General features: G+C 45.0%; 1 protein-coding gene across 9 annotated transcripts in view; it reads right to left on the reverse strand.

Annotated features, from left to right (window-relative positions):
• BCAS3 (BCAS3 microtubule associated cell migration factor) overlaps window positions 1-23,207 on the reverse strand; it is a 463,105-nt gene that overhangs the window by 409,139 nt on the left and 30,759 nt on the right. For all 9 annotated transcript variants that reach the window (XR_009556811.1, XM_060268433.1, XM_060268432.1 and 6 more), the window contains one exon: window positions 23,045-23,117. Coding sequence is in view for 8 of the 9 variants with exons in the window: in XM_060268433.1 (XP_060124416.1) it covers window positions 23,045-23,117 (73 nt within the window). In the remaining variant the exon portion in view is untranslated. The remainder of the gene's footprint in view (window positions 1-23,044; window positions 23,118-23,207) is intronic.

Genomic DNA, 23,207 nt, shown 5'->3' on the forward strand with positions numbered 1-23,207 from the left:
CAATCTTAAGACATGTGCTACTAAACCTAATCCTTTCACTTGGAGGAGGAAGCAATAGTAATTTGGAAAAGACATGGTAATTCTTTGCCCCAGATTGCCTAACAGCAGGTCTCAGGAATGAAATTTAAAATGCACCTTACCCTGAAGGGGATACAACCAAATGAAATGCACTTACATTTCCCTGCTTCTTTCCAGGCAGAGCCCCCACTTCACAAAGAACACAAGACTGCCTCTGAAACTTCCCTAAACAGGGCTGCCTTCAGATGTCTTCTAAATGTCAGGTAGTTGTTTATTTCCTTGACATCTGGTGGGAGGGCGTTCCACAGGGCGGGTGCCACTACCGAGAAGGCCCTCTGCCTGGTTCCCTGTAACTTGGCTTCTCACAGCGAGGGAACCGCCAGAAGCCCTCGGCGCTGGACCTCAGTGTCTGGGCAGAATGATGGAGGTGGGAGACGCTTCTTCAGGTATACTGGGCCAATGCCATTTAGGGCTTTAAAGGTCAGCACCAACACTTTGAATTGTGCTCGGAAACGTACTGGGAGCCAATGTAGGTCTTTCAGGACCGGTGTTATATGGTCTCAGCGGCCGCTCCCAGTCACCAGTCTAGCTGTCGCATTCTGGATTAGTTGTAGTTTCCGGGTCACCTTCAAAGGTAGCCCCATGTAGAGCGCATTGCAGTAGTCCATGTGGGAAATAAGTAGAGCATGCAGCACTCTGGTGAGACAGTGTGCGGGCAGGTAGGGTTTTAATGTTTTAGGTTACAACAGAAGAGAAAGAATCCTGATTTCAAAAAGGTAACATTCACAATAAAATATTATTTATATTATGAGCAAGTAAAAAATTGGCTCAAGCTTCCAAAAAGCAAACCTTGCCATGGCTAAAAGAGTTGCCCTAAGTCAGTTAATTGCAACTCAGATCAGCTGGTAATTCAGATCAAGAGGTAAGTCCAGAGATTTACTTCACATCACAAAGTAGATTGGCAATATAATAAACAATGTGATACACCCTCCACAGAGCCACAAGGACAGAGCCTCAACTCATAAGATTATTTTTTCTGGAAGACCGTATAAAACTGCAGTTTGCATAGCTGCAAACCATTTCAGCACACTTTCCCCAGCCCAATGCCCTCTGAGCGTTGTTGGACTACAACTCCCATCATCCTTTACCATAGGCCATGCTGGTCATGGCTCTTAGAAGCTAGACTCCAACAATATCAAGAGGGCACCGTGTTGGCAAAGGCTGATCCAGACATTGCAGGCAGGAGGGATTTGACACAGGATTTCCACTGTCAGCACCATCCAAGTGTTCTTTGTCGTTGCACTTCTCTCTTCAGCTGAGGACAGAGTCCTGGGCTCTCCTTGAAGGGAAGACCAGATGAGAGTGGACCCAGCCAAAGAGTCTGAGCAGGCTCAGTGCTAGAGCATCTACTCTACATGCACAAGGTCACAGGTTCAATCCCTAGCAGGTTCAATCCCTAGGGGGTGCTAGGAGAGAACTCAGTCTGAAATCCTGGAGCGCCACTGGCTGACAGTGAAAACAATCCTGAGCCTGAAGGACCAATTGTCTGTCTCAATTGTAAGACAACTTCCTATGTTCCTACACTGAGTGAGGCCTGGCATTTGCTCTGGAGTACATACAGTCCAAATTAAGAAGAGGAGTTTTGGTTTTTTTAAAAGCTTGACATGTTGTGCAGGAAGACCAAACAACATCTTAATCATACAGCAAACCCGCTGCATATTTTATTCAATCAACTGTAATATTTGAACCTGGCTGGTCTCCACCAGCCAGACAGCAAATCATATGGCTACGCAGCAATCTGGGTCTCTGACACAGCTGCCCATCTCTGCCCCCACCATAACGGCAGGAAAGCATGGATCCAAGATGTGCTTGGAAATGCTCAAGTTAGTAATAATACTAATAATGCAATAATAATTGGGCAGGAGATCAGCTAGTATAGGACTGGCAGGGCCTCAGCATCTGGCACTGAAGCCCACAGACCCCTTTTATTCTTCAAGGGTGATTTTTATAGTGTGAATGCGCCCTCTGAAAGTATCCTAGAAGTATTACTGACAGACAGAAGGCCTAACTATTAGTAATCTAAAATGTAATGTGAGAGAAATTTAGATTTTCTCCACTAGGTAAAGGTAAAGGGGCCCCTGACCATCAGGTCCAGTCATGTCCGACTCTGGGGTTGGGGCGCTCATCTCGCTCTATCGGCCGAGGGAGCCAGCGTTTGTCCACAGACAGCTTCCGGGTCATGTGGGGATTCGAACCGCCGACCTTCTGATCAGCAAGCCGTAGGCTCTGTGGTTTAACCCACAGCGCCACCTGGGTCCCTAGTCACTAATAATTCTTTCTCAGTATTGCCACCCGAGAGCCGTATGTCATTAGTATTATCTTCTTCTTTGGCGATCACTCGTATCTGAGTAAGATTGTCTTCCATGAACACGGTTTTAACGATGGGTCTGTAAGTGACTGTGGAGGCCAATTCTGGATCCACACGTCCTTCCACAGTGGGGACATTGGTTTCCGGGTGGGAGTTGATCATGGTGTGGATTTGCCAAGCGCATCTTCCTCTTAGCATGTTTCTCCCTTGCGTCCTGAGATCGAATGTAGCTCCTTCCCCTGACCACATACAGAGTGAAGAGTTTGGGTTTTTAAAAGAAAAAGAAAAAAAGAAATAGCATACATGGGAAGGGGGGGTGCTATATCAATAGTTAGTTCTATGTTGAAATTTCTCTAGGGCCTCTAGGTCATTGATCTTCAGTTTGGGACCCGCTAGCAGGTTGGGATGCATGATCAGGACTGCTGCCATACAAATATCTGGCCCTTTGTCATCTGAGAGATATGTCCACCCCCCAGCCTTCTTCTCATTGTAAATCATTCTAACTCATTCTACATTGTTGTAACCTACCCCATGACCTCAAGGTGAAGGATAGGTAAGAAATATGAATAATCATCACCATCTTTTAAAAAAATGTTACAAATTGGTGCCCAGATGCAAGTTTGGGCTAAAGGTGGGCCCCAGGTCTGAAAATGTTGAAGATTGGACTTTAGATGTTGGCCATGACCTACCAAAACAAAACTGAGACTCACAAGCGAGCCAGATGCTTTTGGGTCAGATCGGGTCTGTATCCCCAGAGGTATACCGTACATAGTGGGGCACTCCACTGTGGGTGTACTTTATGCTGCACAACTAAAGCGCTATCCCTAAGGGAGGTATCCAGAGTCTGCCAGCACCACAATGGAACCTTTCATTTACTGAATGCACATACAACCCAAAAGTCCAGTGGAAACTCCAAACTCCGGCATTGCAGGGTGTTGGACTAGATGACTCTCAGGGTCCCTCCCAACTCTACAATTCTATGATGGTACTCCAACATGCAAGAGAAGAAAAATACACAAACTCAAGAAGTTTGTGAGCCCTGGCTGGTGAGCTCTGCAGCAAGTTTGGTTATATATTCAAATAAGCACAAACCACAGTTCTGTTCGGCTAACACCCCACATCTTTCGTCCTTTGAGTGAAAAACAACCTCAGAAGATAGAAAAATTAGCAACATCAAAAGACATATATATCAAAGCCTTTCACAAGCCCCCAGCCTGCTTTTAATTTTAAAAGAAACAAACCAAGGTACAGCTAAACCAGACTTTTAACTTGCTCCATATATAAAAGCAGTTGTGGGCTCAAACAATTAGTACTGCTTTTTTGTTATTTTCAGTGGAATCCATAGGCACAAGCTTATGATATTAAGAGATGACAGCTGAATTTAGAGAAGGAAGAAGAAGCTTGAATCACAGCATCGTGGGAATGGAGGAGCGTGCTCTGAAGAAAGAGGGTCAAATGGGCACATAGAATCATAGATTCATAGAGTTGGAAGGGACCCCCAAGGGTCATCTAGTCCAACCCCCTGCAATGCAGGAAACACCCAACCCAGGTTCTAAGAAAAACAAGTCATGGAGAACCAATACTGCCCTCTAAGTAGGAGCTTTCCTGGTTTTCAAATAGAGTCACTACAAAGCAACAAAAGATAGTGCCTTCTTCCAAACTTTTGCTTGATAGCTTTGTAGCTCAACACAAGAGAGCGAAAAGGGAGGAGGGAATGATTGTAAAACAGATGCGGAGGGAGCAGAGCTGTCTGCAAATAGCAGCTGTATAAACCCAAGAGATGCTTCCATCAAAGGCAGCAGCAACAGAAGATGATGGTGGTGATGGGACAACAGCAGGAAAGAGCTTGATGGGGCCTTTGCAGAAATCACACTAGCGAAATGATAAGTAGGGATGAAAAGGCAACCTTTTCCGTTCTGCTCTGTATTTTTCCAGGCAGCACTGTTGCCTTTCCTACATTATTCAACTCGCTGTCCGCTGTGGCAAAATGTAATTAATTACGTAAATTACATTATTCCACCCTATTCATTTCAGTGCAAAGGAAACACAATGCGAATGGCGGGGAGGGCATATGCCCATTATGCATCATTCGTGGACTGATAATAACGACAGCAAATGCCATTGATATTTTCTGGATTTAATTCCATTCTGAACATATGACAAATGCATTAAAATCAGCTATTTCTGTTCCCATTGTCGCTGGAATTTTCTGATATCCCTACAGCCAACAGGGAGCAATGCCTGATGGCTTCTGGTTAATATAAGTGCGATTCCTATGAACCATGTTCTTACTAGTGAATGCCTAACCCAATTGCAACCTTCTAGCTTATTCAGTAATTCTTCAACAATTTATTTTTTTTGGGGGGGGAGGAATAACCAGTTAACATGGTTTTATTTTATTATATTGTGTATTTTTTATTGTCATGTATGCAGCTTGGAGCAATTGGTTTGAGGGAAGCAATTTGTAAGTAGAATAGCTTGACATTGCAACTCTCTCCACCCCACAATTATATTTCCGTGCTAGTTATTAGGTTCCAGACTGCTTCCTAATACATCATTCTCTCAGTTACTTACTCAAATTTAAAATTATTTCAAAATACATGTTTTCTCTTCTAATCCATTCATGCAATTGATGTCTTTACTTCATTTATGAATCATTCTCATGAAATATCCCAAAGCAATATAACAATGAAAATATTGTAAAGGACCAATAAAACCGTGATATGAAGAAAAATGCAGGAACTGTTGTTGTTCACATCTTGGTGCGAAACTAGTTTTATTTTGGAACAAAGAGTCAAACTTGTTAGTTTAATCCAGTTCAAATTTGACTGGAGTTTTATTTTGTTTTTTAACTTGGATTTTTATACCACCCTTCATCCAAAGATTGCTGGGTATCTTAAAATAATTAAAACAGCAAAATAATATCAAGCAGCAGCAGCTGCATTTTAAAGAGACCGTGGCTACAATCCTATGCCACCTGGCAGCAAGCCTCACTGAACTCAATAAGACTTACGGTACTTTTGAGTAGACATGTATAGGGATAGACTGTTAAAAAAAATTTAAAAATCACTACCACAGGCTAGAGAGAAGTTTAGGAGATATATATATTCTTGCACAACTCAACACCAAAGGATTTTTCAACTTTTAAGCCTCAGGTTTGGGAGTGGATGGGTGTTTCTGAATAAAGAGTTTGGTTCATATGGCAAATGTACCATAAATACAGTTCGTCCAGAGTCAGAACCATAAATCCAACACCATCCATAATATTGAAATTGCAGGGTAGGAAGCTTTGACATTTGGGACACATGTAATCCAAAGACATCCTGTACTTTAAATGTATGAAACATGACACGCCCAAAAACGGTTACAGAATACTTCCATACCAGCTAGGAAGCTGAAATTTGGAAAACACACACACACACACACACACACACACACACACACACACACACACACACTGCCCAAGAGTTACTACAAGAGTCTAAGAAGCTGTTCCCCCCCCCCATGTAATAGTCAAAAACTGTGAAGGATAACGTTGACTTACAATAAGGGTCACTGATATGAAATGGCCAGTACAAGACAATCCACATGTGAGAGTATTGGATGGTGGGAAGAGTGTTGCCCCATCACACATTTGAATCTGCTTTGGATTAAGGGAGCAGGTATTTCATTCTGCCACTCTCAGCTGAGGATGAGCAGCTGCAGTGCAAGATGTCTGTGGAGAAGATGCAAGTGGAGCACAAGACGGGGAGAAGGGACACATGGATTGACTGTAGGGCCAAGCAGTGTGTAGGGAGGGGGGCTGCTTTCAGACAGATTCCAGGTGAAGACAGCACTTTGTTTTGCCCCTGCTCTTCCAAGGTATTTGGCGGCCCTTGGAAACATCTGAACAACTTATTTAACTAGTCACAATGACAACAGAGAGCCTCCAACTTCAGAGGCAGTATACAGTACTAGATGCTGGGGAGAAAAGAAGAAGGCTCTAGCTTTCATACTGTATTTCTGGGCTGCCCAGAAATGGGAAATGGGATGCATCTAATCCAGGCATCCCCAAACTTCGGCCTTCCAGATGTTTTGGACTACAATTCCCATCATCCCTGACCACTGGTCTTCTTAGCTAGGGATCATGGGAGTTGTAGGCCAAAACATCTGGAGGGCCGCAGTTTGGGGATGCCTGATCTAATCTATCTGCAAGAAGCATTCAGAAAACTGGATCCATGCATTCAGAGCACAGTCTATATTTGCTACCGGTAGGACCGGGTTTTCCAGCCTCAGGTCCCCATGTTTTGTTGGGATACAACTTCCATCATTCCTGATCACTGTCTAAGATGGGTTGTAGTTCAACAACTCCTGGGGACCCAAGGTTGAAGAGCCATGTCATTGTGAAATTAGATTAGCTTGAAATTGCAACTTGAAACTGGATTAGGTTAGAGTTAATATTTCTATGCTGTCTCCAGTAGAATCTCCAGGACTCTAACCAAGATCCCCCAAAATACAATCATGAAGATGAGTAACAGCTAATAGACAAAGTGTGTCCCCATTTTCATCAACAAACAAAAAATAATGATAACATGATAACTATAACAGAACATATTTTCTTCTGTGAGATGCACTCCACAGAAGCAAACTCAACTGGTTCAACACCAGGTAAGCAAAGAGATGGACAGAAAGGGACAGAAGGCCTGATACAGGAGAGGGAAGAGATCAGTACTGTAGATTGATTTTGTAGTCATCCCAGAATAGAAAGAACCAACTTGGATGGCTCTAAAAGAGGCTTAGACATATTTTTGGAGGTGAAGGATATCAATGGCTACAAGCCATTTTTGGAGCAATATGCCTCTGAAAACTAGTTGCTGGGAGCCACAGATGGGGAGAATGGCTGTTGTGCTCAGGTCCTGCTTACAAGCCTCCCATAGGGGCATCTTGTTTGACACTGTGAGAAAAGGGTGCTGGAAGAGGTGGGCCTTTGGCCTGATCCACCTGCAGCGCTCTTCTTCGGCTCTTAAAAATAATTATCTGCCCTCTAGTAGATGGGATTACTCTAGGTTGGAGCGGGGCACCTTTGGCTATAAACACACACTCATATGTACAACTGCTGCTTTCTGTGACCTGTGGCATCATCTCTCACCGCAGAAGCTGGCATTTTAACCAAGGCCTGCCTCACCTGAAAAAATTAGTGTGAGCCTCATTTTCCACTACAGTGAGACAAGTCACGTGTCACCAGACACTGCTGTAATAATCCCATCACATTTTTGCATTACTTAATATATTTGGATAAATGAGTCCGTTTTAATATGGACTAAAGGATTCCACCCGACCAAAAAAGCCCTCCAAAAACCTTTATTGGTTTTATGAATTTCTATATCCCTCAGAAAGCTTCATCCTAAATCCATGATATCCCACTCACTCCAACCCCATTTCAAAGGCTGAATTTTGCATCCTGAGCCCTAAATTAGCTGAAAGGGTATTTGAAATTACAACATTATACAGATGGTCCGTTGGGAGCAGGCAATGCTTAATCTAGCAAATAAAGGCTGAGTGCCCCCCTCCACACACACACACACACAGAGAGAGAGAGAGAGAGAGAGAGAGAGAGAGAGAGAGAGAGAGAGAGAGAACAGCACAATTTTCATTATGCCAGACCTTTCAAGTGAAAAAGAAAATGAGGCGACATCAGGTCTCCCTTTCAATATCTTTGGCACCTGCAAAGGTTTTTGGGCAGGCATATTGCTTCGTTTCCAGCCCATACATGTGACATATCTTCCTGCTGAAATCCTGCAACATTGCATGTCACAAATGTTCAGGCTTACTTTGTCCTGCTTTTGTTGTGTTGTAGCATTAAGAGTGATCTTCCAAAGAGCAATAATGCAGAAACAGTGGGGAAGCATTTCATACAACTAACCAAGTGGAATAATGTGAGGCTGGTCCAATACGAATCTGCCAATAATGCACTATTATTGAGTCAGTAACATATTGCAGAACACAACCTCCCCACCACCACACAAAAAAGCACCAGTCTTGGGGGCCTCTAGGTTCTGGTTTCCCAGCATGAATGCAGAAGCAGCAGGCATGCACTTCAAGAGGGCCATTTAGCCGGCTGGGGGAATTGAGCTCACGTCTCCTGGGAATGATCAGTGTTGGGCTTGTGGCTGAGCATGGGACGGGACACCCAGATGAGTCCCACTACAAAGACCCCCTAAGGGGCAAAAAAGCAAAAATAAATAAAACCCCAGCACAATGTAACCTACAACCAGCCAATCAGATAAAGGATTACAATTCACCCTGTAAACAAAAGCTCACTGCCATAACAGAAAAAGACTTTAAATCTAGACAGGATCAAAACAACAAGCCCCAAACAAACAAGACTGCATTCTGCACATCAAGAGCAGCAACTGCACGCCACACAGTTTAACAGAAAGCTGTGGGGTTGCTTAAAAGTTTGCAGCCACTAAAAGCTGGCTCCAGCTCATCCCGAAAGACTTCCAATGGCAGCCAAACTTTTACCCAGCAAACACAAGAGGCGAAACACAGCAATTCTGCAGCGCCACTTAAAAGACGTTAAGAGACCCAGCTGGCCCAGCTCTTGTATACGCTGCCAAGACCCGAGAACTATAAATCAGTTTTTAAAATGTTTCTTCTGCTGGACTTCAGCATATATTAAATACCATTATTTCTGGTCAGGAACATTTGAGAAATATATGCAGAAGACCAGGAAGGTTAATATAAATTCTTGCTGAGCGACAGCAATACAAAGATGTGTGTGTGTGTTTCAGCCAAGATAAGAAAATGGCAGTTAAAAATACTAATATTTACTTTTAACTTTTAGCAAAAATAAGAAAAAAAATAAGTGTCTCAACACCTTAAATCAGAGGTGTTAAAACTTTCCGCCTCTAGGGAATCTTTTCCACACTAACTTGCTTGCAGAGGAATCCTTGTGTATTTGTAGAAGTTTCTGGTGCATATTACAACTGGCTTTGTTTCCACATGGGGTTCTGACCAGGCATGTATCAAAGTCACGCGCCCTACATACCCATACTGCTATAAATTTCAAAGGAAGATGGGCAGTGGTGAGCTAGCTGTCTTTCAGAGCATCATAGAATTGTAGAGTTGGAAAGGACCCCGAGGGTCATGAAGTCCAACCCCTGTAATTCAGGAAGATTGTTCACCATGACTGATCTGCCCTTCAGAGGATCCCCAGCTAAGCTTCCAAGGAAATCTACAGTGTCCTGGAACCCCCTGTTTGAAAACTACTGCCTTAGAAGAGGAAAAGAGCTATTGCGAGAATTTGCTTTGTGGCAAGGAATGTGGACCTTCTGGGCCCGTCTATCTTGCCCCAGAACACTCCACAGGCTACACCCCTCGCTGGCTCTGATCCATACCCCAGGTGTTTTTGCCTGGCTGGAATGCATTCTTGAATCTGGAAATGCCTATTGCTTGCCTAGATGGAAGATAGAGAGAGGGGCACATAAACAAGCCTACTGTACAAAGCTGGAATTTACATTTGCTGCTCCACCCACTTTTGCTTCTGGCCCCACTCACCACCAGCATGTGGTCCTTGGAAGGCAGCTTAGAAGGGAATGTGGCCCTTGAGTCTGTACCCTCTGATCTAGCCTACCCTACAGCTGTTTGTGAAGACAGCATGGTATGGACCAGGGTGAGAGGAGACAAGCATGTGTGGCTCCTAGCGTTCTGTGGAGAATAAATATCAATAAATAAATCCATCCATCCATTTCAGAAACTTTTATCAACCATTCCAATGCATTTAACAGTTGCCTTATCAAGCTGTCCCAACCTTTTTGGAAGAGAGCAGGAAAGGAAAGCGAAACATTCAAGGCAGCTTCAATGCAGAGAGGGATTTTTATTTTTACTCCCTTTTTTCCCCTTGCAAGGTGTTTTGTTGTTTCCTAACCTTGTGCAACAGATAGAAACTCAAGGAAGAAACAGCACCAATTAGAAAAGCAAGGAGGAAGGCGCACGCTCGACTCTCTGTCACATTGATTTATAGCAGCTATTCCGAAGGCAGACAAAAACACACAGATGCAAACAATTACACTATTTTTGTAGGCAACAAGTGAGGTGGGTGGTAACTGAGAAAATTCTGAAGGGGAAGAAGAAGCGGGGGGGGAGCACCCTGTCACTATACTCCAGTGCATTTTTTTTATTTTTATTTTTTACTTCTGTTCTTCATCCCCTCTTCCCCCTTAAGTAACCCTCATCACACAACAAACGCTGGCCACATCAGAGACTTTCCAATGCCTGAAGGGATGCTTTGATTCCAGACTGCTCCGGGCATTAGCAAGGACGTAATTAGGGTAAAAAGTTCAACCACAGTTCCATGTCTACAGGGCTGCCAGAAATAAGATTTCCTCTCGTTCTGTACTGTACCCTCCCTGCACACACACACACCCCACCGCCAGCCCCGTCCTGAAGAAAGCCCATATTGAAAACACATTTATTTTGGTGGAATTTGTTCCTCTTCTAATTAACTTGATAGCGGTTACATTATTTAATAATTTTAAGTGGTTTTGTTTTCTTTAAAGAGTAGTCCTTGGGCAGGCTTGATTGCCCCTCTGATGGTGTTCAGGATTTGCAGAGTCTAGTGGCCAGGACAGCTGCCCTTTGTGAAAAAGCAACTGTACACGGCAGATGGGCTCATCTGGCCAACTGCTAAAGCTCTCAAGACGGTTATTTTGCTTTAGTCCTCCAATGCAAATGGAGGACAACCGAGCACAGGGCAGCAGGAGGATGGGATGGGACATGAGTTCGAACGTTATGCCTAATTTGAACACGTTGCAGTAGAAACCTCTGGAAGCTCCAGAAAATTCTGCCTTGCATCTGGTGTCCCATCATCTCAGGTCTTTAAAGTGCCATTGTCATTGCTCCGGCCTCACAACTGGGAAATACTTGAGCCTGGAGCCTGTAGGACACAGCAAGAGAAATGAGAGAGGCAGGACAGCTCTGGTGTTATTTACAAGTTACAAATGCCTAACTGTCAGAAGCCGGTGGGTGTAGAACCGGGAAAAGGGTTACATCTGCATTCCATGCAGAAGGTCCCAGGTTCAAAGAAATGGGGCTGGGAATGAAATCCCGGAGAGCTGCTGCCAGTCTGAGTTCACGGACCCTTTGATGAGCTGGTAAAGTTGTCAACGAACCCAACCCAAATTCCTAGGAATTCAATGAAGCCAAGTCAAGAAATAACAACATAATCAGCACTTATTAATCATTGTCATAAAATCATAAAATGTAATAAAAAATGCCCACTTAGTCCCACATCCTGTTCTCACATTGTATTGTGGAATCACCTTATGAAGTACAGTAAGCCCTCAATTTACGCAGGGTGTTTCATCCCAGGGATTGGGAGTAAAGCCAAAATCGTGTAGAGTCCAAACACATTGGGTGCAATGGTACGTGGGATTGACAGAGTCTTTTCCCGACAGTTCACACTATCATACATCAGAAACTTCTTTTGCACCCCACGGCCTCTTCAAGTCCCCAATCTTTATTCTTTCCAACTTCACGGTCACATAGACCAATGTAAGGCAGCAGCTAATGTCCCTGAGATAGCTCAGTCAGTAGAGAATGGGACTCAATCTCAGGATCGTGGGTTCAAGCCCCACATTGAGCAAAAGATTCCTGCATTGCTGGGGGCTGGACCAATGACCCTTGTGATCCCTTCCAACTCTACAATTCTATGATTCTAGCTTTCAGCTCTATGTACAGTTGCCAAGCTGCTGGAAATGCAGGTTAGAGACTCAACCTAACAATGAAGTACTCTCGGGAACTTGATGGACCCCATCCTCAGACTTGCCACTGGGCCCCCCTAGATAGAGAAGGTCTACCAAAAGCTTCCTGGAGGTAGAACACATCCGTCATAGACAATAATGTTAATTTAGTTGGCATAAGAGCAGGCTTGCTGAATCAGGCCAGCGCCAGCATCTTGTTCTCACAGCAGCCAACCAGATGTTTCAAGAGGAAGCCTGCAAGCAGGACCTGAGTGCAACATGTGTGATCCCCAGCAAATGGCATTCAGAGACAAACAGTGGAGGTAGAGCATAGTCATCGCGGTTAGTAGCCAATGGTATTTAACAGATTTTAATATTGTATTAAATACTGTTGTCGCCCACCCTGGGACCTTATGGTGAAGGATGGGTGAGAAATCTAATGAAGATGGTGAAAGTGAAGAACATCCATATTGCTCCTAACTATTCCTGTGCCTTTTCACATACAAATCACACTGCCAGCATTCCTCCAGCCTGCAAACCAAGCTCTCTGTAACGCCCTTCCTCTCGGGAGTGGGGGGGATAAAGGCACCACTTTTGAAAACCCTGCCTTAGAAGGCACACATATCTCAGTTTATAGCTGGGGCAAGGTGATGAAGAAATTAGCATCCCAGAACTTCCTATTTAGATTTGCGGCTCCCTCCTTGTCCCCCATGGCTTAAGGCTGCTACCACATCTCTTAATACACACCCTCTCAAGATTTCAGCTGTAGACGTTTTGCTAAATCTATGCATTCAAAATAGTTTTAAAAGTCTTCTCCCCCAGCCAAACCTTTCAGCCATACCTAAAGCCACATATGAAACGTCTGAAAGCAAATGGAACCTGTGGTTTCAGCCGGCTGTTGCTTAATGTTTTAACTGGGTGGGTTCCAGTGCCCTTGCCGAGACAACACACACACATACACACACATTCAGTTTCCCTATAGGTCCCAACAGAGTACTTAATTTGGGGGGAAAGTGAGCAAGTTTTAATTTAAACCTATTTTTAGGCATCATAACAGAAGCTGTGGGGGAAAGAACTATGAAAGTTCTTGAGATGGAGGAGAATCGCACACCAGTTCACGAGAAAAGTTCTGCAAACATTTCACCAGACCTATTGGAGAGAGAGGGTTTGAGGAGCAAGGAACTGGGCGACTGCTTGTTTTTGAAGCAATTTCTCAGAAATTTCTGGGATATTCCAACAGAACAGAGATGGTTGATGGGCAGCCTATTTGGGGAACCCAGAGCTGAAGAGTTGGGTTTGGGTTTTTTTACAGACACACACAAATTCATGACAACATTTTGAATTGATGTAGGTGAAATGTTTGTCCACAATGTTGCTCCCATTTGCAGCTCCCTTTGCAGATTTTGCATATGCAATTTTTATCTGGCTAAGACTAAGCAACTGAGACACGCCAGAAGGAGAAGAGGTGCCTTTGCAAGTAAGGCTGCATATCCACCATACATATAAGCACATTCTCCCCACCAAATGGACCCTGTGAACTGTAGTTTACCCCTCGCAGAAAAGCCAGCCGACCGATGAAGCAGTACAAAAGGCGGTGGCCCCACCACTTCCATTGCTGCTGGAACAGCCCCCTTTTGCTGGTGAGAGTGAGGCTTTCCAATATGCCCTGTTGCTGGTCATCTTCCCTGCCCCTGAGGTGGAGGAGACAAGCAACAAAGCCTTGCTGAATTCTCTGGCTCTTGCTGAGCTTGTATGAAGAAACATTTCAGTGGTGGTGCCGCGGTGGGGGGGGGGGTTGCACTCCCATTTCACATCAGGGGGTGAAATGGGGAGGGCTGCCCCTGCTTCACAGACTGCAATTCCCAGCACCCTTCACAAACAACAGTTCCCAGGATTTTGGGGCAGGGGAAATGTGCTTTAAATGCATGTTGTGTATGCACCCAAAGCAAAAGGAATAGGGACCTTATTTTGGGAGGGGGCTGGCGGGCAACCAGAAGATGCTTTCTGGGCTGGATGTGGCCTGAGGGTTCCCTGCCCACGAACTAAGATACACGTATTTGTAAGAAGAGCACAAATCTCACTTTATTTTAAGGAAGTGATCTTCGCTGCAAGCCGTGGGACTTTGCTGGAGCTAAAGTCTTGTTTCAACCAGCGTCTGGCCCTGCCTGCCTCATGAGCTTGCAAAGAGGATAAAATAAGCAAAGACCTACAAACGCTCCCCCCCCCAAGCTTCTTTGAGGAAGGATGAAATCCAAATGCAACAAGGGCAGGATGCCAACCACCCTTTCTGGGTGCCTTGACTGCAAAGCTGGAGTGCTCCCTTTTCAGATTCAAACTTCCAAACCAGCCTCCGATTTCACTGGGTAACTGTTTGGCATCGAGAGGAGCCTTTACACAGACATTCCAGTTTTTAAATTATGGGGCAGTGGCAGAGTTACTCAGATCCGACACTGGAGAACTGTGAACAAAAAGCTTATTCATCGTGGTTAATTCCCTTCTCCTGGGTGATCCACCCAAAGTGGGGTGGGGAAGAACAGCCCCCCCCCTGCAATTTGCCACTTCCAAGGGATTTCACAACTAGACACTTCTTTAAAAACATCATGAACCACAGATCCTTCATGGCTGAACACTGGAGTCTCCCATCAAGAACTACCACAGATGGATGGCTTGTAACGCAATGGCAGTGGGTTCCTATTAATTACACACACACACGATTAAATGTAGTAATAAAGTTTGGCTTTAAACACCAGGGTTTTTTTTTAATAAAACAATATTTGCCTGTTGAAATGGCTTCTTTGCCAAACATTAGCACGTCCATAAATGCCCTGCAGTTGAAACAGGCCGTTAATGTTAACAGCTTCCAAGGTACTTTATTAATAAACTGACTCCGGAAAACATTCCAAGTGCGATTTTCACAAAAGCTCACTTCAAACAAAAATTTATACCTCCATATGTTTAACTGCAGTAACACTATCTTCTTTCCAGACTCCTTGGATGGGGACCCTGTGGCCCTCCAGATGTTGGACTGCAGTTCCCAGAATCTGCAATCTGCTGGCCATACTAGATGCTGGGAGCTGTAGTTCATTAGCATCTGTGCGGGTTAGCAGCACATATTCCCCCATCTCTGCTGTACATGCTGGAACACAAGAAACTGCCCTACACCCAGTCAGGTCATTGGTCAATCTAGTCCACCCTGTTCTTTTGCTGCAAGTGTGTATGTGAGTGTGCATAAGATCAGCCTGTAAGAAAAGCTCAAATGAAGACAGGCATTGTTTTAGGGAGGTGGAGGCAAAATATACCCATTTGGATGAGTTCTCTGGCATATATTATTTTGATATAGTTCAATTACTTTTTAACTATTTTCTGTTATGTGTTTTTAGCTTTTGGTATTTTATCTGCCTTGTTTTAATTTGTGAAAGCTGCCTTGAGTCTGGGAAAAGGTGAGATATAAATACAGGTGGTGATGGTGGTGATACCAGTGGCAGTGGCTTTAATGGGTTTAATGGGTTATGTTGTTGTTGTTGTTGAAATTTAAATCCTGCCTTCCTCTCAAAGGCGTAGGCAAACTCGGCCCTCCACATGTTTTGGGACTACAACTCCCATCATCCCTAGCTAACACGACCAGTGGTCAGGGATGATGGGAGTTGTAGTCCCAAAACATCTGGAGGGCCGAGTTTCCCTATGCCTGGCCTAGGGTAACAAGCACACCAAACAACCGTAAAACACTGAAAACAGCTAAAGACAATTATATCAAATGTTAGGCATACTCAGAGAAGATCCACTGAAATTATTGGACTTCGCTAATTTAGGCCCATCGATTTCAATAGGCCTACCCTGAGTAGCACATCAATGCATACATCCATCACCTTTTATCTCTCTCATCCAAATTAAGGTTTTTCCAGACTCATCATGCAGTAAGAGAGCTGCAATGAACAGCCTGTTGCCGCCTCTTCTCTCTCAATCTGTTCCCATCAAGCCCAATTCCAACTCTCCCAACAGCAATGTTCCCATCAAGCCCAATTCCAACTCTCCCAACTCTCCCTCCTTCTATGCCCATGACCCTGACAGGCTTATCTGATAGTGGTGAAAAGCTGAATGGGCTGGGTGGAGGGAGGTGATGCTTCAAATTTCCCAGAATGCCCCTGAGTGTCATCATGGGAAAATAAAATGGCAGCTCCTAGACTCAGTTTCCCAGTGCTGATTGGACAGTTAAAAAGGACACGTTTCAAGGCGCATGTTTCATGGATGGCCTCTCCAAGGTGCTGGAACCCCAACAGTTTCAAAAGGTAATGTCTGCTGACTCCAGGGCCTAAAAATAATTATGGGTATAATCCAACTAAGTTCTACTAAATGTAGACCCACTGAAATCATTGGGCCTGTGTTAGTCACAGGCATTCCCTTCTGAGAATGACTAATGTTTGCTATAACCCCATAGTTTTAGAAGCCTGAATAAAAGCACCTCTTAACTGAAACAGTGTGGATGACATATTATTCAGGCCCGTAGGGGCCTTGCTGAGGATTATCAGGGATTCCCAGCATTAACATTTCTTTTACAGCAAGATTCCAAAATATATCTCTATGCAGACAAGCAAACACCACCATGAGGAAGGCTCGGCTACGTTTCCTGCTCCTTAAACATCCCAATTGCTACTGCACATAACATCACTAAATACTTCCTGAATTTCTGAGCAAGCAATTAGTTTCAGGTTTTTTGGGGGGGCATGTTGCAAATCACTCAAGTTTGATTTTATGTATTTTAAATCTCTTATATTCCATTGCTCAACATATTTTCAAGCCGTTCAATGAGTTTTCTTCATGGTCTGCCCCCCCTTGCCTCCTCTTCTCAATGCTGCTTCTCCAAGCTTGTACTAAAAAGCAGAGTTTCTGCATATGTTCCTTCATTTAGGGTTGGGGTTGGGGGGGAGGAGGGTTTTCCTTCAATTTGCCAATCTTGTAATCTAAGGCCCCAAAGTTAGCTGAAGCAGCAATGAATCCAGCATCACAAAGTCTGCCAGGAGACACAATCTGTTTCCCATTTGTGCATCAAGGCTGCATCCTTTTCGGTGGTTGGAATAGGAGGGGGCGATGCCAGCAGGAGCACATGATGCAGGGGGACAGAGCAAGCTCCATTAGACCCTTTTCAGAGGTGGAGGGGTCTGTGTGGAAAAACTGTCAAGCCAGAGTGCTTTTATGACTCCGTGGAGTGCTGGAACTGGCCCTTGAGCCCACTGGAGGGGGTAGGCAGTAGGAACCTTTGCAATCTCTGAAAAGGGGATGCCAACAAGCTGCTCAAGAACCCTGGGAACATGCAATATCCTTGACAGGGGTGGGGAAAGTTCTTCAGCCCAAGGGCCAGATTCCTTCCTAGAAAACCTTCCAGGGGCCACATGCCAGTTGTGAGCGGGGCCAGAGGCAAAAGCAGACAGAGTAACAAATGCAAATTACACCTTTCTGCACATAGGCTAGTTTTCTGCACATTCATGCATCGGCACACACATGCCAGTGTGGTGTAGTGGTTAAGAGCGGTAGACTCGTAATCTGGGGAACCGGGTTCGCGTCTCCGCTCCTCCACATGCAGCTGCTGGGTGACCTTGGGCTAGTCACACTTCTCTGAAGTCTCTCAGGCCCACCCACCTCACAGGGTGTCTGTTGTGGGGGAGGAGGGGAAAGGAGATTGTTAGCCGCTTTGAGACTCCTTCGGGTAGTGATAGAGCGGGATATCAAATCCAAACTCTTATTCTCTTCTTCTTTCTCTGTTCTCCATCCAGGGAACCAAGAAGCATAATCAGAGTTCAAGGACACATTCAAGCCAGGCAAAAACACTCAAGGAGGGTTCAAAGCAGGGCTGGTGAAGGGTGTGGCCTCAGGAGAGTCCCAATGTCCTGACAGAGGTGCCTGGAGAGCCACACTGGGCCCAAGGAACTGAGGTGTCCCATCCCTGTCCTAGGTTGAACTCCAGTCACATAGGGGTGGAGAGCACATACTAAACATGTCATATATAAAGCTGCATTGACCTATAGGGAAAAACCCAACACCTAAATGAAGGCAATGCCTTGATTAGGCTGACCTTGTTGCACAAGGGACAAGCTGCGGAAAGCTAGGAACTGGGGAGAAATATGATTCAGTGTGCAGTATCTGCACTTTACAAAACAATATGAGAACTGAAACACAGACATCCTTTGAAGTAAGCACTTTTCTGAATTTTGCAATGTGGTCCTCCAGCCACGTAATATATGGAAAAATGTCTATAAAGTGTAATGTCCATACAAATGCATATGTTAGTTAAAATAACACAAAACTGCATTAATTTAGGATGGGCCTGCTTGGCAAAAATGTGTATACACATACAAACGAGTTAATATTAAGGGGAAAAGTGCACTGAAATGCCGATGGATTTCACGAGCAGAAATGGGGAGAAGGGCTGTTGTGCAGAGATCCTATGGGCAGGCTTTCCGTAGGCATCAGGTTGGCTACTGTGAGAAGAGGATGCTGGACATGATGTGCTTTGGTATACGAGCAACGCCATTATAGTCTATGGTAACAAAGCTCTGCCTGTTCTCTTTTCACCACTGGCTCCTGCCACCATGGATGTGCGGCCCCCAGAAGGTGGCTCCTGAGGGAGTGCGGCCCCCGTGCCTCGCATTGGCACTTCACTAAGTGCCCAATCATCCTTAAGAGGAGCTTGCCCTCCTCAACAGTCCCACCAAAAGGCACGTAATGGAACAGAAAGCAGCTGTTCCAGGAACTGTGAGAGACAGTTAAACAGTATATTAACATGTTTGTAAATAAGCCCTTCTCGTGCAGTAGATCGGAATGTGTGCAGAATTCTCATCGTTTAAACCAGAAACTCCCCCCCGCCCCCGCCGCCAATCGAGAGAAGCCTGCCACGGTCGCATGTCTTGCAGTATATGCCGCTTCCGCCCCTGTAAATGTAGCACACACACGAAAAAGACAACCATGTATAGGCCTGAGAGTTGACTATGAGTCACCTTTAATACAGCCTGGCTCCTTGCCTTACACCCACGCAACTCACAGCTTGGAGCCTGGATTTACAAGGACAAAAAGGAAAGGAACTCCATTAAAAAAATGCCATGAAATGCTGGCTGAGGCACTTACTAATATCCAAGGATCAACGTTGCTACTTACTATTTTATTTGTTCAGTACTAAAAAAAATGGAAGTGGGCTCTGATCCACAAAAAGCTTTCTAAAAAGGTAAAGGACCCCTGACGGTTAAGTCCAGTCACGAATGACTCTGGGGTTGTGGCGCTCATCTCGCTTTACTGGCCGAGGGAGCCGACGTTTGTCCGCAGACAGTTTTTTCCAGGTCATGTGGCCAGCATGACTAAGCCGCTTATGGCGAAACCAGAGCAGCGCACGGAAACGCCATTTACCTTCCCGCTGTAGCGGTACCTATTTATCTACTTGCAGTTTGACGTGCTTTCGAACTGCTAGGTTGGCAGGAGCTGGGACCGAGCAACGGGAGCTCACCCCGTCCCAGGGATTCAGATTGGCAACCCCTAGCTCAATGGTTTAGACCACAGCGCCACCCACATCCCTACAAAAAGCTCATGCCATACTCAATTTGCCCTTACTAATATTCCACATGCAAAAGTCCACCCAATTGGCGGCACATGAACCTTACTTCAGTCCTGGTGATGGAATATGGCCCAGCATGGTCTAGCAAGGCAGATTGTGCAGCCCACACAGCTCTGTTCACTCCCGACCCCTCGGGTTCTGCTGCCTGAAGCACTGCCTAACTCTAGGGCCGGCCCGAAAAGGAATAACGGAACCTCTTTTTCCACATGCAAGGGCTTCTTTGGATTGAGAGAGAATGGTAATTTAATATTGGGGGTGGGCGGAAAAGGGAACATGCAGCATATAAATTGCAAGGACACAACAGCTCACTTGAAACACGTACAAAATGGCAAGGAATACTTAATCTGCAGGTTACCAAAGGGGGCCTCATGCAACAGCTCTGTGTGAAGGCATTTTACGAGGAACAGAAGGGACTGGAGGACCTTTGTTTTCTTGCTTCAGAAATGTAACACACGTACTGACTCAGTAATCTCAGGTCAGCACAAAACTAACCACTGCTGGTTCAAGGGCAGGAAGTGAAGCACCATTTGCAATCCTCCTCTCATGCAACTCGGTTACACTAGGTCAGTTCTGCAGGCTGAAGCAGAGGCCCTTGAGCAAAAGGTGGAAGAAATGCTATGTGCTGCCCTCTTTTGCTTTCCTCCCTCCAAATCAGTGGAGCTTTCAGATCTCTGACCTTCAGAATATTAGCTGGGGCAGTTCAGTGAGATGATCTGCAAGCTTTCCTGAGAGACAGCTGGACAGACACCCACAGCAACAACTCTTCACCTGCAGCAGGGATGGGGAACCTGTGACTCTCCACAAGTTGCCGGACTACAACTCCCATTGTCCTGAGCGTTGCCATGCAGACTGGTGCTGATGGGAGTTAGAATCCAACAACGTCCGGAGAGCCATCTCTGCCTGGAGCATACAGCCACAGGGTTCAACTCTATCCTCATGCAGATAATGGCCAACAACCCTAGCCAGAGCACCATGCAAACCGAACATGCCCCAGATTTTGATAGCAGGTGTTGCTTAGCTGTTCAGTTGACAGGAAAAGAATGTTAAGAAGAGCCTGCTGGATCACACCAATGTCCTATTAGGTCCAGCATTCTGTTCTCACAGTGGTCAACTAGATTCTCCCAATGGGAAGCCTGCAAGCAGGAACTGAGTGCACCAGTGCTCCTCCCACTTGTGACTCCCAGCAACTAGTATTCAGAGCTATGCTGCCTCCAACAGTGGAGGTGCAACACAGCCAGCATGGCTAGAAGCCATGGATAGCCTTATGCTCCATTAGTTTCCCTCCTTTTTAGGCCTTCCAAGTTGGTGGCCATCATTACCTCTTGTGAGAGCAAATTCCACAGTATAACTATGTGGTGTGTGAAAAAAGCATTTCCTTTTATCTGTCCTGAATTTTCAAATATCCAACTTCATTTTATGTCCCCAAGTTCTAGCATTATAGGAGTGGGAGGAAAATGTCTCCCTGTCCGTTTTCTCCATGTCATGCATAATTCTACACACGTCTATCACGCTCCATCTTAACTCTCCTATTCTCTAAGCAGAAAAGGGCAACCAAAATGATCAATGGGTTGGAGCACCTCCCCCATGAGAAAAGGTTGCAACAAGGCCCACAAAACCCAGCCGATGGGCTAGAATTTCAGCATTCGCTCAATTTTTTTTTAAAAAAAAAACACCCCACATTTCTAGTCCTCGTGATGTGGCTCCAAGAAGGGCTTGAAAGGATGTGGGCAATACATAATTATGCAATGCTTACCAAAGCTAGAGGAGGCTGTAAAGAGGACTTTACGGTCAGATGCAACCTAGCTCCTTGCTCTACCCCATTGCAGAAGAAGAAGAAGAAGAAGAAGAAGAAGAAGAAGAAGAAGAAGAAGAAGAAGAAGAAGAAGAAGAAGAAGAAGAAGAAGAAGAAGAAGAAGAAACCAAATAATAAAGGCGGAGCACATAATTAGGAATGACTGCAGCTCAACTACCCTTGACGCATAATCTTCCCCTGCCTTGCTCCCACTAAGCACAAAATAGGCAGGCTCAACTATGGTCTTGACATCCCCATTTGCCCCTGGGCTGACTTCCAAACGCTTCTTGGGTTACCTTGGAGGATGGGACTGGATGTAAGTTATGGAGAGAAGTCCCTGCAGACAACCGCAAAGCGGCATTCGTGGCCCCCTAAGTACATGCAGACCTTTCGACCAAAAAGGCTGCTTGTGGGATTATAAACATCCTGACAAGCGTATAATCTCCAGTGTAAACAGCGTTGTGAGTTGTAAACATATCCTAAAGGACGATCAGTTAACAGCCTCTCTCCCTGCACCCCAAAGCAGCTAAAACACAATAGGCGCCATCCACCAAGCATATCTTAAGAGCAAGACTGGTGGGAGTGGAATGAGAGATTTGGAAGATGTGCAACTCCGTGTTTCATTGGTTAAGCTGTGTGCATGCTGCAATTCCACAGAATAGTAGGAAAAGTGCAGAATGTGGTACTGGGCACAGAATCCAGTTTTTTCTCTCCTTTTTTGTTTGTTAAAAGAAAGGAGGGGGGAAATCCACCCATTGCTACAATTGGCTATTAAACTGCTCTTTGTTTTATAGTCTTAGAAACAACATAGCAAGGATTTGCTATACACTTTGGATTGGATCCAGATAAATTAGTCATGACTTAAAGCCATTGATTTCAGTTGGAACAAGTTCACCTGTGGACTCACCAACACTTCTCCTTGTCCTATGCCTTGAAAGCGAAGTCCGAGAGGCTTTCTGCTTGACCCACACTTTCTAGACACAGGTCCCCTTGCCCTGCTCCTTTCCCAGGGGAAAACTGCTCTTTACCTCAAAACACAGAGCAATCCACAGAAAACTCAATTGCTGTTTGTGCCAATTGAGCACTAAAGAGCAGATTTCCCTGGGGGAAAGCAGCAGGGACAGGAGGAAGCATGAATAAACCCCAAATTAATCTAGATTGAAACCATTAAATACAAATATACTGGCCTGTATCTAACGTTAGTCCTCTCGGATAAACTTAGGTCCATTAATTTCAATGGGTCTAAGTATGAGAACAACATACCAGTAGTTGGTTAGATGCAACCTGCTGTGTCTGAAAGCTGAGGGAGCAAGGAATATTGGGGTGGAGACACCTGCTATCCTTTGGAGGTGTTACTATTGATGAATCATCAAGAAAATTAATATCCAAGAATCAACTAGGAAATTAACAGGAGATTGAGGAAGGGCTCTGGCCCACAAAAGGTTATAGCACAGCAAATGCATTGGGTCTTTAAAGTGTCACACAGCTCTGTTGTTTTGTTGCAACCAGCGCTAACACAACTACCCATCTGGAACCAGCCAACTTACCCAGAAGATCCAATGCTTTTACACACAGCAAGGAGAGGCCTCTTCTCAGCAAAGTTATCGCTCTTCTGAGGACCTGAATAGAGTAGAACAAAAACGAAACAAAAATCCAAAATGACTTCTTCATTAGAATAATATTTTGGCTGGGGGGGGGGGATGCCAGCGC

The sequence above is a fragment of the Zootoca vivipara genome, chromosome 15, assembly GCF_963506605.1.
Source record: "Zootoca vivipara chromosome 15, rZooViv1.1, whole genome shotgun sequence".
Taxonomy (NCBI): domain Eukaryota; kingdom Metazoa; phylum Chordata; class Lepidosauria; order Squamata; family Lacertidae; genus Zootoca; species Zootoca vivipara.